Source organism: Passer domesticus, chromosome 2 (assembly GCF_036417665.1).
Source record: "Passer domesticus isolate bPasDom1 chromosome 2, bPasDom1.hap1, whole genome shotgun sequence".
Lineage (NCBI taxonomy): Eukaryota > Metazoa > Chordata > Aves > Passeriformes > Passeridae > Passer > Passer domesticus.
In genome coordinates this window covers 16,717,069-16,732,343 of record NC_087475.1, presented here as the reverse complement: position 1 = coordinate 16,732,343, position 15,275 = coordinate 16,717,069, and the positions used below count along the sequence as shown (strand labels likewise).

General features: G+C 47.2%; 1 protein-coding gene across 1 annotated transcript in view; it reads left to right on the top strand.

Moving 5' to 3' along the window:
* RAI2 (retinoic acid induced 2) overlaps window positions 1-15,153 on the top strand; it is a 44,595-nt gene extending 29,442 nt beyond the window's left edge. The window contains exon 2 of the mRNA XM_064407584.1: window positions 12,969-15,153. Within this exon, the coding sequence (XP_064263654.1) occupies window positions 13,074-14,741 (1,668 nt within the window). The 5' untranslated portion in view covers window positions 12,969-13,073 and the 3' untranslated portion in view covers window positions 14,742-15,153. The remainder of the gene's footprint in view (window positions 1-12,968) is intronic.
* Window positions 15,154-15,275: the final 122 nt, after the last annotated feature.

The window sequence follows — 15,275 nt, the reverse complement described above, 5'->3', positions numbered from 1 at the left end:
GGTGCTGCCTTGGCTCTCAGGGCTTCTTTTCCAACCCCTCCACTGGTGCAGCTTGTTCCTGCTGTGCATCTCATATTGCAGACGCCTCTGGTTTCCCTCAGCCACCATCCTGGGCAAAGACAGGCCAGCAGCAGCCCCTGGGAGCGCAGTGGCCTGGCACACCCTGCTTCAGTAGCTCACTGACCCCCCATCCCTGCATGTGGGGTGCCCAGCTGGAGCCAAAGAGTGTCTTGGGGTAGTGTGGGACAGACCCACATTTTCCATGCAGAGCACCTGAAAGGTGCAGCAGCCCTCTGGTCAGCAATGGCTTCACCCCTTGGGCATGGGCCAAAGGCAGAGACCAGAGGCTGACTGTCCCACTGAAAGGGATGTGGGAGAGCTTTTGAAGGTGGTATCTGCCCACCCCCTTTGCCAAAAGCAGACTCTTCAATGAACATAGTTGTTTTCTTTAACACCCCACCAAGAAAATACAGAATATTTTGTACGTATAGGGTGCTCTTGTTGTTTCTGTCTGCAAGGGTGTCATATTCATAGCCAAGCTTGCTACCAACATGAGCATTTGCCTGAGGCAAGAGAAGCATGTGCCATTTCTCACAACTTACACAGGCCATAGGCAGTTTTTATTCCCTGAAGTTACTATATATTTAAACTGCTTTCTCCTTGTTTGCTAATCTCCCAGGCTCTGTTGTGCTTCTGTCAGGTACTTGGAGCTGCAGGAGCTGCAGTAGCTCAAGCCCTCAGTGTCCATCCCTGTTCCCTCGGCCAGAGGCAGGGGAGGGGCTCACTCACCCTGGGGACAGGGAGGGCCCAACAGGCACAGGTGGCACCCCAAGGCTGTCCCCATTTCCAAGGGTGTGTTTGGTGGTGGCCCAATCCTAGTGGGAATAGGCATTGGCATTGGCTCCACCTCATTGTATACCCAGGCTGAGGAAGAAGGACCTGTGACCTTGATCCACTGTGGGGTGGGGTCAGTGGGAAAAGCTGGTGCCTTGGGGAAGAGAAGACTCAAAAAGGTTAAGCCACTGGGAGTAGCAATGCTGTGGCATTCCTCACTCCATACAGCACAAGAAAACTCTTAGCTCCAGCTACATGAAAAATGTATCAGGAAAATTTATCACTGCCTGAAACAGAATTTGCACAAAACATGAGAGACAAAAGTGCCCTCAGACCCTTTGCTCGAAGCTGCTTCTCAAAAGGGCTTCTGTGGGGCTGACCTTCCCCCCAGCCTGCTCTTACACTGCAGCTGTATTTGCATTAGTGCAGGAGACAAGGGGAAGCAGCCTCAGGCTCTGTCCTCCTGTTATTACAGGGATAAGGTAAGACATGGTACAGCCATGGAGGTTTTTATTTGGGTGTTATTTGTTTGACTTTCCTAAAGGGAGAGCCTGTGAGTAGCATGTTCTTCCCTAATAGAGCATCACCTTACATTTTCATGGCAGACAGTCTGCTCTGTCTGCTGAGGTGGCTTGCAGAATCAAGGAGATTGACAACAAAAAAAATTACTTCAGAACTGCACTAGCCTTCTGGCAGGTCTGTTTGAGTTTTTTTCACTGTTAGCTTTATTCTTCTTTATTTTTTATTTCATTTTCTTTGTTGTTGGTGCTAAAGGAATGAAGGTACGCAGTCAACTTCCTTCATTGTCTACCATCCATGTATACCAAAATTCAGTTCTTTGAAGAACTGGCTGTGTGAGGAATTAGTGCCAGGCTGCAGCCATGTGTGCCCTTACCTGCTGGAGTGCAGGACATCCTACATCCAGAGCTTCATTGCCATGGAGTAACATCACCTCACCAGGACAGCTGAGGCGCGGTCGTGCTGTGGACTGCACTGCTTCCTGAGGCTGAGCTGAGCAGCCAAATATGAAATCTCCAGTCAGATTTATTGGAGTGGTCTAATGACGTTCCCCAGAGGACTCGGATCTATGGTGATGGATGACGCCGATCCATTAACGTGGTAGTCTCATCTGGGAAAGATGTAATTGTCGTTATGCATCCTGCAGTTTCCCTAAGTTTTTCTGAACATGTAATAGCACACATTGCAGTGGAAATTACTGGTGAAAAATGCTGCAGTAAATATGTCAGGGGCTCTATATCCTACGGCAGTGTGCTTCTCTTCTGGAACCATGCAGCTGTCATTAAGGTGGGGGAGATGATAATAACAAAATTTGGTATAGTGCACTCATCATGATGTATGTTCTCTTCAAAGGTTTGATGGAAAAGTATGGGCAGGACTGACCTTGTTTCCTCTTGAAATAAGTATCTGCAAAATATGTTCATGTTGACTTGTTCACAGAATCAGGAAAATGCTGTTTATTGCAATAGCAGTGCTGTTTTTACAGCACTGATTGCCCTGCCTGCATTTCCTGAAGTACAGCCCTTTTTCTCTGAGTATTCTGAGTCTGGATCCCTGATGACAAAGAGAATTATTACTTTTTTTTTGTGGTCTTGGCATAGTTTGGAATAGTCTCACCTCCATGCATTGAGAGCAGTGTGTCGGTCAGAGCTTGGATACCAAAGCAGGTGGAGAAGACTATGTTGAACTGGCTAGAAGATCTTTGTTCATAGAGCATCAAACTAGTAAAATTCAGACAAGATTAGGCTGGCTAGAAGTGCTCTGGCAGCAGAGGAACATGATGGAGAGAGAGGAGAAGGCCTCCCACAAGGAGTGGCCAGCAGCTGTTCTGAAAGGGAAGGCAGCCTGTGCCACCTTAGTGAGAGCGTGCATGGATGTGTGTCCACTCATCCTCTTGAGTGATTGCAGTGGTAACTGGAATCCAAGCTGAGGTCAGTGCTTTGTGCTAACCATGTGCCAAAATGCCTGCTGCCCATGAGACCTCACAGTCAAGTGGATGAGGGAAAAAGGCACGACAGAAGTGCTTGCTTGTATGCATGTGCATGTGGGACATTTGTAGGCACTACAGGTAATGCAATTTATTGCAATCTGTAATTGCAGAGAGACCTCAACAAATTAAGAGAGATGGGCAGTCACCAACCATATGAAGTTTAACAAGAGTAGGTGCCAGATTGTGCACCTGGAACAGGACAACCCTGGCTCTGTGCACAGACTGGGGAACAAGAGGCTGGAAGCAGTGCCACGGAAAGGGCCCTGGGGATCCTGGGTGATGCCAGGTTGAACATGAGCCAGCAGTGCCCTGGCAGCCAAGAGGGTCAGCTGTGTCTTGGGGGGGCATCAGGCACAGCATGGCCAGCTGGGCAAGGGAGGGGATTATTGGGGTGTGTTCAAGAAGCATCTGGACAATGCTCTCAGACACATGGTGTGGCTCTTAGGGTGTTCTGTGCAGGGCTGGGAGCTGCACTCAATGATCCTAATACTCTTGAGCTCAGTATATTTTATGATTCTGTGACAACCTGGACTGGTTGACTGAACAGTGGTGGCCTCAGTGGCACTGAGATGCAACATGACATATTTTCAGTATTTTCTGTTATTTGCATACTACTTGTGGTCAGATCTGTCTGTCAGAGGCATATTTCCCACTTCAGTCTAGAGGCTTCTAGGAGGAAAAACTGGTCATTGTTGAGAGGTTTTGAGTTTTTCTTGTTACATCCATCAGCTGCATCTCATGCTGGTGTTACTTAGAATTCAGTCAGAATTCATCTGACATCTCGTGCATCATGGCATGATGGAGAGAAGAGGTCAATTCTCTTCCCCTCAAAGTCAAACCAGGAAACACCTGGTACAAATGCTGTGAGGAAAGCATGTGTAAAATGATGTGAGATTCAAAGAAAAAAATGCTGCATTTTTTAATCACATCACAGGAGCCTTATATTTTTCTGTCTCTTATAAACAAAATTCTTGCAGTGGTTAAAAGTTTTGCAAGGATGAAAATAAGGGGCCTTTTTTTTTTTTTGAAAGTTTTTTCCATCCATATATTACGAGATAGGGTGGTGCATGAGTGCTTGAAATCTGCTGTGTGCATACTTTCTGCTGAGGATTAGTGCCATTGTGTAGCTGATGAAATGTTGAGCTTGGCTTATAAAAGTGATGGGGAGGGAGAGAAGGAGAGTCAGTCTAATAAATCTGAAACTATGAGCATAAACTTGATTTTGAAGTGGCAAGCTGATGGAGCATTTGGTTACTTATGCTAGTGGGGAAGGACAAAGCATTAAATAACCATATTTTGCCAAGAGGGTCAGCAGAGGGAGGGAAGATTCCTCTATCCTTTGGATCCCCAGGCAGCAGTCCAATACTCCTGCACCTTTGTATCTGCCTGTGCTCCCAAGTGAGACCCTGTCCCACAAGAGAAGATAAGCTGATGAGTCTGTTGTTTATTGCCAGCTCTTCATCTCTACATCTTCTCATCTGGGACTATATCTGTGTCACAAGAGCCACCAGAGCTATGGGCAGCAGAAAGTGTTTATCCCTTTCAGCCCATGGTGGCAAGCTGTGGGTAATCACCTGAATATCCTTACCTGTGTTCTTAGGCAAGAGCACTTGTATGTCACCAGAAAGGATCTGTGAGCTGGAAGGTTCCATTTTTCGCTTGGTTTTGCTTTTCTTCTCATTATTTATTTTTTTAAGCCAGGCTATATAAGGACGATGAGGGACTGTGTGAAAATGTGGCTTTCAGTTGATTTAAGATGAGTTACAGAAGTGTTGGAATTTGCTATTCTAACCCCGTGGCTTTATAATAAAGCTGAGGTTAACCCTATTCCGGCCCTGTCTGCACCAAGAAAAAGTGGTTTTTAACTGGAGCTGGCGTGCTGTAAGGAGTGGATGGGAAAGGGTTTGCAGTGAGTCTAAAGGGCTGGGTCTCTCAGGGCAGGTGTGGTGCTAGTGGCACCTCACATCATTTCCTGGGTTTGAGCTGGTGAAGCTTGTTTACTCCTCGAGGAATTAGTCTGGTGAGCTTCACTTTTGTGGCTAGCTGACAGACAGACAAAGGGGTCAAAACCATGTTTGCATAACAGAGAAAAGTCAGATACTCTGCCTGCAAAAGTTGCATAGCAATTTAAGAACCTAATTCCAACTTTACCTCACTAACCTGTTGGCTGAGACCTGTTGACACATCCATGGTGGGGTCCCTGTCCCTCTTACCAGGAGCAAGACAGTCACATCAGCAAAAGAGGTGAGCAGTGGATGGCAGCCTTTGCCACACTGATGCTCATCTGATGCTGGAGAAGATCAAGTGAATGTGGTAAAAATATCTGTGCCTGGGGTCAGTGGAGAGAGTCAGGACAAAACAGGGAGCTGAGTGTCTCAGAGCAGTGAACAAACCTCCACTGGGGAACCAATGAGGCTTTGAAGTAATTTCACTGATATCAGACTTGGAAATCCTTTGTAAGAGCTGAGATGCTTTATGGGCTGTTTAATAAAGCACTTGACTGGGAAAGGAACAAATATTTTATTAGGCTGACACTGAGTGCTTTTTGTTTCAGGTTTTGGGGGAAGCAGGGCTGGCAATTATGTTTAATTGGTATCCTTTTCCTCTTGTTATCATTGGTGTATTGATTGCTGGGAAAACAAAATGCGTGGGTTTTAAAATTTACTGTAAAGTAAGGGCTCTCTTGTTTGTTTTGTTTAGCTCTGTGTACTCAAACCAGCTCATTTTTCTTTGCTTTGCTGGCGAATATAATGTTTTGATTGAAAATGATACTAAATAATCAGTTGAATGGGATATTTAATGACAAGAAAAATTCTTCAAAATATTGTTTCCCATAGGAAAATCATGCACTTCACTTTTTTAGCCTAAAAATGCTAGCATGGATCTGCATTCTTCCTATGATCCTACTACAAAAGTAAATACGTGGGTGCACAGCATGTGTGAAAGCCATGGAGGTTAAGGTATAGTAAAACTCAGGAACTCTGATGCAAGACAGATCCCTAGAGTAAGTTCAGGTTTTTCCTCATGTAGTTTTAATTTCGACATTCTTAGACTTGCAGTCCACTGTCAGTTTTCCTTCCCTGTGGGAAGCTGACCTACTGTATGAGAAGAAAGCCTGGTAGATGAGAGTAGAAGGTTGATATTGAGGAAGGCCTTTGTCACCATGTCCCATAAGATCCTCACAGCTGATGTGGGGGCTGGATGAGCAGGCAGTGGATTGGAAACTGGTGGAACAGGCCCACAGGCACAAAGCCCACTTGGGTTGGGTGACTGGGGCTGTACTCCAGAGGTCAGGGCTGGGTCCCCCCCTGCTCAGCCTCCTCATTAATGATGTGGCTGATGGGCACAGTGTGCCTGCAGAAGTTTGCAGATTACACAAAACTGGCAGGAGTGGCTGATACATCAGAGGCTTGTGCTGCCATCCAGAGGGACATCAACAAGTGGGAGAATTGGGCTCACAGAAGCCTCGTGACGTTTGCCAAAGAGAAGTGCAAAGCTCTGCACCTGGGGAGAAGCATCAGTACATGCCAGGGGCCACCCACCTGGAAAACAGCTCAGCAAGAAAGGACCTGGATGTCCTGGTAGACACCAAGGTTACCACAAGCCACAAAAATTATGGGCTAGATCATCTCTGCTGGTGGAAGTTGGGTTTTTGGGAGGGTGCTGGTGAGCCCCCCAGGGCTGTGCAGGCAGCACCTTCCCATGGTAGGTGCTCAGAGCTGTGCACTGACACATCTGTCCCTACACAGTGCTGCAGCTGCTGATGTCCCCATCCCAAGGGACAGCCTCATGCTTTGAAGGAGACATCTGCACACAGCCAGCTGCATAGGGGGAAAGCTGATTTAAACAGGTACTTCTACAGTCACAAAAACAGTAACTTGTCTTCCCAGTTTGGACAGACATTGGGAGCACAAAAGCTGCATGGAGTCAGAAGCCCCAGCTGGGCTGAAGGGACATCACTTAACACGTGACTCAGCAGTAATTATGGCTGGCAAATTTATGTTTGTCCTCCACATGTCAGATTTCATACATCAGATTCCATGTACTGTCTTCGCCTCAGACTGTGTGTTCCACTCACTGGAAGCTAAGCAAGTTGATGCTGTGCACAATACGAAGGATAAAAAATAAACTACAACTGTAAAGGTTTTATTTCAGAAACGTGGTGAAAGGTTCCTCCAAGCATGATGTTCAGAGACCCCAGGAACAGGCCTATGCTGCAGATATGAGAAATACTGAAGATTTGGGAATAGCAAGATCAATCTGAAATAATTTCAAGGTAGCCCTGTTTTTATAGTGCTGGCTTACATGTAATAGTGTATATGGGGTAAGCAGTGGTTCTTTTGGAAGCAGAGCCCATCAGTTAAGTGTTACAACCAGTTAGTGAAATAGTTTGTGAATGGAGTGAAAAAAAAAAGGGAAAAGGCATCCAGGAGTACAGCAGCAAGTACCATCTCCCTTATGCTTAGGGTATGTCACAGTTTCCACTGCAAATGTAGGGGGTTTTGTGAGGCTTTCAAATTGGGTATAAAAATTCAGTACAGGTTGAAATTTGTGAGGAAAACGTTCTATTCCTTCCACAACATTTATTGTCTGTCTTCTATATATTGCCCTTGGGAGTGAAGGCACTGGTTTCAGGCCCATGATAGGATTTTTTTTTCAATTGCTCTGATTTGTTTTTAAACGAGAAAAAAGTGAGCTCTCTTCTCCCCGGAATGGATTGCTAACTACAAATTGTTGACAACAGCAATATAGTTAGCAAATCTATGACTCTAGCGTGCTCTTTGCAGGCGATTAGCCTGTGCAATAGGCAGACAGCCATGGTATTTATTCAACTGAACTATTTAAAAGACCAAAGTACCATCAGCTAGTCAGGCTGCTGCATTTGAGAATGCTCATGCTGTGTGCTGAAGCAGTGTATACATATTGTCCGTGTCCCATCTATAACGTGCCATTTTGCACTGCTGCAATGATTTAGTTTCTCTCTTGTTTCCCCAGGGCTTAACAGCTTGGATGGGAACCTTGACACAAATAGCTTTGCTTTTTGAAAGGATCCACAAATGCAGCAGTGGAAAGTAAACCTGGTGCATGATTTGCATTGGAGCGTTATCTCTAGCATCTTTTGAAGTTGTCTGATGAGGTGCTTATTTCAACTGCTCCTTGGCAGCATTCAGCTTATCCTCCACGGTGTAGCTTCCACAGAGTAAGAAGTACCATGAGGCAGTGCATGGTGAGCAGGAGATGTGCAGAGGGATGGGCAGCAAAGGCTGTGGGTGTAACTTCCATACTGGCAGTGCTATCCTGGTGTAGTCCTCCCTTCTCTCTCTGGCTGGTGTCAGAGTGAATCCTGCCATCTTTCCAATGCCTTTCTCTCCTTGCCCTCAATTGATTTTGAATGGTACCTCCTAAATCCTACCAGGGAGTTACTTGTTGGGTGCTTGAGTCAAGGGACTGAGGCGGAAGGGAGCAGAGCGAAACTGGGATGTTCCTTGGTGCCCCTTGGAGACAGGGGAGTGCATGCCCACTGACTCCCTTTTTGTGATGACCAAGCAGTGGACATTAAGCCACTTTTTCAGAGGCAGTGTGTTTGGGGTCCAGCTGTGAGCTGGCAAGAGGATGAAGGCCAGGTCGCCTTAAGAAATATCTTGTGGGTGTCGTCTGCTCTGCCTGCCCCATACCTTGGAGGTGTTTACCATCAGCCTGTCTGCAAGCAGAAGGGGAACAGGACCCACTGGCCCTCATGGTGCCTCTGCACCCAACTGACGTGTGAGGTGTACCAAAAACAACACCACAAATGGTGCAGCACAGGAGGAAGGCAAGCTCACTACTAGCTGTGACTTGATTACTCCTTTGCCCTTTGATGCTTGAGGATTACACTACTAAAATACTCAGGGTAGCCAGGATTCTCAGTCCCAGGTGCCTGGATGAGTAGGTGAATCAGAGGGAAGTGTGAGAGGCAAACACTGCTGAAATCATTTATGGGTTCCACATGTGGGAGAGCACACCTGTATGTTATTTGTGTAGTAACAGTTCCATGTATTTGGTATATGGAAGCTCACTTTATTCAAATACGTTTATTCTATTCCAGAAACAAAACATCAATAATAATATGGTAAAGCCTTTGTGTATGGCTGAAACTATAGAGATCAAAATTTGTAGCATGGAAGATGATTTGCAGTTGGTTGGTTCAGTGATATCAAGCAGCGAGTTTTGGGAAAACACTGAAGTCCATATCCAACCATAATTTTGTCCCCAAGCAGCTCCATTAAGTCAAGATTTTTAATTTTCTGTTTGTTACTGTGTTTATACTCAAGGGAAGCCCTATTTTTCCAGAAGATACTGAGCCAGGCATCCCACAAAGGGAGCATCTAATCCTTTCCCATGGTGTGCACAGTATAATTTGAGTTCTGTTTAGACATGAGATACAAGCCATGGTACAGATGAGCAGGGAGAGCTGTGCTGCAGCCCCACAGGAAGGCACACAGCAGCCCTGAGAAAAGTCTTGCACAGCCATCAGCAGGAGATAAAAAAAAAAATAAGCTGGAGTTATCACTACCCTTCCAAAGCATTTGTGTATAGCTAAGATATCATTTCCTGTACAGTCACACACATCATTGCATAGTGCCATGAACTTGGCTCTTATCAGCACCCTGATGGGAAAGCTCGGGTTATTTACAGTAGGGCTTGTTTCAGTGTTCCAAGCTTCTTTTCAGTTAAAACAAATGGCAAATTAAATATAAAATAGATAAGTACGGAACGTGAAATTGATTGTCCAGGACTGAGGTATGATAGGCAGAGGAAACTTAAGACACTTCCTATAGATTACATTACCTTCTTTTATGTATATTAGATACATGAAACTAATTTTAAAAACTGGCTAACTGAATAATGTACATATAGTGAAGCGGCAATTTTAAACCCCCCCCCAAACCCCAGCACATGCTTCAGGTTGATTTTTTATTACAGAAGTATAGTATAGCTATTACTGTTAGTACCAATACTAAAAATTTACCTTTCTTTCAGTCACTTCCACGAGGATTTAGGGGTTTGTATGGTGTATGCTATGTACGTAGTATATAAAAAAGGAGTCCAGGAACTACAAAACACCTTTGGACAACTTCAGTCTGTCTCTTGATCTCAGATCTTCAAAGTTTCCTCATTTGAGGCTTGGGGACTTGGATCCTTTTCTCTCTGCCTGCTTACTGACCTTGATAAAAGATTTTTAGTCTAACACGTGTTTAGCAGCCCTGGGATTCCCTCCCAAATGAAACTAAAAATAGCTTTACAGGGAGCAGGATCATGTTGTGCTGGACTGCACTGTACCTGGCAGGCAGCTACTGCTGAATTGCAGGCTGTGGGCAGGATCAGGAAATATTTTTAAGTATGTATATATATTTTTATATATGTTAATTTTTTCTGTAGTGGTGACATGCTCAGGAAGCAGGTGTACTGGAAGTACAGAAAGGTACACTTCTACATAGGAAAAGTGAGGGGGGGGAACCCACCCCAAACCCATAAACCTGGGTCAAGGGCTGCACCTCACCTCTCTCGTGTCCTTCCCCTCACAGAGTGGGGCCCTCCCAGAGGTAGTGGCCTGGCTCCCAGCAATGTGTGTTTACAGATCCCAGGCACATATAGGATTCTGTGTGGAAAAAAATATTTGACTGTGCTTTGAAAAAAAACAGCCGAGCTTACAGGCTTTTCTCCATGGTTTCTGAGGGAGATAGATGAGCTCTTCTTCCCCTCATCTCGGTATTTCCTCTACCTCCAGCCCTGTCGCCTTTTAAAGCAGCAATGGGGGAATTTTATTATGTTTTATACTTTCATCTTCAGTGGTGATCTGTCTGTTTCTCCATGGGTCCCTACAGCATGCTAATCCCTCAAGTCTCTTGCACAGCATAATTTTCATCTTAATTTTTCTGTTTCTCAGTGTTTAATGGGTTTGCCAGGGGAACAGGGGGTCATTTCCTGTCCCCACCAGATCATTAATTCTCTATGAAAGCACCGCAATCTCACACTTCTCAAACAAACAGAAACATTGGGAAGAGGCAACATCATGTGCAGAACACTCAGCTGTGCTGCAGCAGCTGGAGGAGCAAAGATGCTGGTGTGCACTGCAGACACCAAAATGGTCATTTGAAAAACAGGGAAGGAGAGATTATGTAAGAGCAGTAGAAAATGGCTTTTTAATTCCGTAACAGAAATGAAGATGTCTAGTTTTTTCAGCTTAATCTGCTGAGCTGTCTCCTCATAGTCTTTATTTTTATAAACAATTACTTTTCTTTTTTTCTTTTTTTTTTTTCCAAAACAACACTGGCCCAATGGTTTTCTTACTGATACTTGTCACTTTCTGAATAAGAAATTTGATTTTTGCTCTTGTTTTCAGCGCTTGGCTATCTCTGCCTTCATGTAATCTGTCTCAGCCAAAGCTGGAAAAAAGAAAACAAACAAACAAACAAAAAAAAACCTTCCCAGCCCTATATTTGTGAATCTTTTCTGCAGAACATTTTATGAGATGGGAAAAATCCAGAATTATTTTCCTTAAACCAGCAGCAGGAGAGGGAAATAAATGACTCATGTGTTTACTTTTAAAAATCTTTTTTAAGCACTCAGATGTGCCTGATAAATTATTACCATTTCCCCCAACCAGCTTCTGCTGTCAACTCCTGGCATTTCTGTAGGTAGTCCTGTGCTCACTGTAGTATCTCACTGCCAAATCCAAGGACTCACAGGTCTCAGGAGAGATTTAGTAGATTTCCAACTTCCTTGTCTTGGACATTTTTTAGCCTCTGTTTATGGGTTTTTGTTTTTTTCCCCTTTTCCTTGACCTCTTTGCAGGTTTGTTTGCCTTACAAAACATCTGTTCCAGCAAATGATTTCTGTAAGCACCAGAACCAAGGAGTTCTTTACCTGCTGTTAGGCACATCCCCAAGCTGGGACCCTTCACCCAGACAATTTCAGTTCCAGATGCTGCTGCCCTCCTGTCATCTCCTGGCATCCAGTACCAGTGTGCCTGCAGGACGTGGGCAAGTGCCTTGCTCCCATGGGCCTGGGCACTGGGCAGTGGTGATGGCACATCTTTGCTCACAGGGAGCAGGATTCAGCTGTGTGCTGGTGGAAAATGTACATTTGGGGTGTGCTGGTGCTTCCCCATGGTAACAGAGTTGAAACTGGACAAGTTTCCATGGTGATTATTACTACAGCAGGATTCTCTTCACACTTCGGGAGAGGCACGGGCAGCACCAGGCAAAGCAGCCTGGCAGCAGCTCACGGGGCAGAAATTTTTATCCTTCTAAATAAATGGATGCATAGTGCCATTAATTTGCTGATTTTTTTTTTCCCCCAAAGGGAGGGAAGTGTTGATCTTTAGGGGAAATAGGATGCATATTTCACCACAATCATGAACTGAAACCATCCCTGCCCTTTTTTAATTGCTATTTGCTTGGCTGATATAAAGAGTTGGGCTGTCAAACTGGATTTTAAGTTGTTTTCATTTTTTTTCCCTCCAAGTCTTTAATGAATCAGGTGCCTGGTTCACATTACTGTCTCTGTCTGGCACTGTGGCAGGGTGAACACTGGAGTTTTGGTTGGTTTTGCTTTGCCATTGCATGGCCGTGCTCCTTTCTGATCCTGCACACAGCAGTTTTGGGAGGAAAAAGGAACAAGTATTGTAGGGGAATGAAGTACCCTTCATGAATGGCTGAATATTTCCTGGCTGCAATATTTTTAGAAATGTTTGTTTTGGGGGTTCTGTTGAGTTAAAACAACATGCTGTCACTCAGCTCTGATGTGCATTGTCATTATGTGAAGCTGTGTTTAAAAATGTGGAACGGGCATCCTGAGTCCTTGTTTCAGGCTGTGTACTGAGAGGGTTTTTTGGCTGCAGGCAGTCCTTAAGGCCGTGTTTATGGCTAAATATAAGTTCCCCAAAATGTTTTGCACAACAATGAGGGTTGTATGCATATCCTGCATCTCTGTACATACAGTACACTGTATTATAGAGCTGTTAGCTTGAAGTGTGGAAACGTTTAATGGCTTTTCTTTGGTGACGGGTTCTTTAAAGGCAATTACAAATATTATTTTGGGGAAGAGATTTATGTGGTGCCTAAAATATGCTTCTGGCTTGCAGGCCAAATTATGTCGGTGCTGATGCTCCTGGCAGCGTGGAGCCGCCGCGGGTCCCACTGACAGCGATGTAGAGGTGGTGCTGGCAGAGCCCAAGAAGCCCTGCGACATGGAGGAGCTGTACAAGGATGCCCCCAACCTGCCTATGGATGTCACCAGCTCACCCTCGGCGATGGCCAACAACAAGCTGGAAAATGGGGTGGCTCAGCTGATCACAGCAGAGGCTTGGAACATCAACTCGGCCGACCTGATGAAGAAGGCCCTTTCCCCGCTGGTGACAGTCCCCGCACCCTCCATCCTGACGCCACCGGCCGAGTCCCAGAGCGGGGTGGCCCTGAAGGTGGCGGCCACCGTGCTGCAGCCCATCTGCCTGGGGGACAGCCCCGTGGTCCTGCCCATCCACCTGCAGGTCGCCGGCAGCGCAGCCCCGCAGATGCCAGCCACCAATGCCGCCACCCCCTACGTGATGACAACGCAGGGCCCCGTGCCGCTGCCCGTCCTCCTGGAGCAGCATGTCTTCCAGCACCTGAACTCGCCCCTGGTGCTGCCCCCGGGGGCTGCCTGCCCCGCCAGCCCCCTGCACGCCGGCCTCTTCCCCGGCACCGCCACCCCCGTGGGGCAGCCCCAGCTCCTGGACCCCAAGCCCTCCGGCCAGGCGCAGGAGCCCGTCCTGCCCCCGGTGTTTCAGACTCCGGGGTTCGCCGCCGTCCTTCAGGACCTGTTTCCCTCACAGGGCGCCCTGGGCTCAGCCCCGTGTCAGCCGCCCCCCGACTACGCCACCCTCCCACCGCAGGCCTTCAGCTCGCCCCTGTCCCCGCTGGTGCCGCCTGCTACGCTGCTGGTGCCCTACCCCGTCATCGTGCCCCTGCCCGTGCCCATCCCTATCCCCATCCCTGTGCCCATCCCTGTGCCCCACGGCGCCGAGGCCAAGGCGGCCCCTGACCCACCCAAGCCGCCACTCTTCACCCCGCACTCCTGCAAGGGCACCCAGACACCCCTGGAGAAGGAGGAGACGAAGCCCTTCGAGCTCCTCCAGCCCCGGGAATTTCCCCAGCTGAGCCGTCACACTGTCATCAAGATGGGCGGTGAGAACGAGGCGTTGGACCTCTCCATGAAAGGGCCGCCCGCGCTTCGGGCCAGCGAGGCGCTGCCGCCGCCGCCGCCGCCCGAGGACGGGGCGCTGGACCTGTCGCTCGCCTCCTGCCGCAAGCCGGCGGGGCCGCACGGGGACGCGGCCGCTCCGGGCCCTGCCACCTCCGCCGAGCTCGGTGCCCACCCCGCGCCGGACAAGCTCCCCGGGCCAGCCGCTCCCTTCGGCCCCTGCAAGCCCCCGGAGGCGGCGGGCAAGGCGGAGGGCCGGGGCGCGGGCGGCGGCGCGGCCGAGCTGCTGCGGCAGCCGCAGAAGTGGCTGGTGGAGCAGGCGGGCAGGGCGGGCTGCGAGCCCAAGGCCGGCAACAACATCGAGATCGTCAGCACCTCGCAGACAGCCAAAGTCATCGTCTCCGTCAAGGATGCCGTGCCCACCATCTTCTGCGGCAAGATCAAGGGCTTGTCGGGGGTCTCCACCAAAAACTTTTCCTTCAAAAGGGACCTGCCCCAGGACTCGGTGCTGCAGTGCTACGACGTGAAGAGCCCGCCCGAGCCCCGGGACAGCGCCGAGGCCCTCAGGAAACCCGTCAAAAACAGGAGCGTAAAGCTAAAGAAAATGAACTCGCCGGAGATACATATTCTTCCAATCAAGAAGCAACGGCTGGCTGCCTTTTTTCCAAGAAAGTAAATTATGGGTTTTTAGAATTTTAAGATTATTATGAGAAGAAGAAGAAGAAATAATAAAAAAAAAAGATGCACTCGGTTTTAAACTCATTTAAAACTTTAAACTATCTTTGTAAGTTATTTTTGGGGGAAGAGGGAGAGGATTGGATGTAGAGGTCCTATAAGCTGGGTTGGTTTGGTTTTTTCTTTTGTTTTTGTTTTTTGGGTTTTTTTTGTTACCAAATTTTGACTTTTCATGGGAAACTGAATAAAAAGCAACCTATTTTTCAAGCAGATTGCACATTTTGCAGCTTTAATGGAGTAAAGGATGAGTCAGAGGGGTAAGAGCTATTTTCACTGCCATAAAGTGCTTTGATGATGTAACTCTTCATAACAGTCGGAATGGAAATTTCAAAATAAATGTTTGTACGTGCTAATTGGTTGCAGCATTCTTTTCTCATTTCCGAATCGCTTTCAGTCTACAAAGGAGGTCGTGCAAAATGTCTGTAAGCTGTAAACTGCTGTATCTGACTTGTGATGAGCATAAAATGTTAAAAAA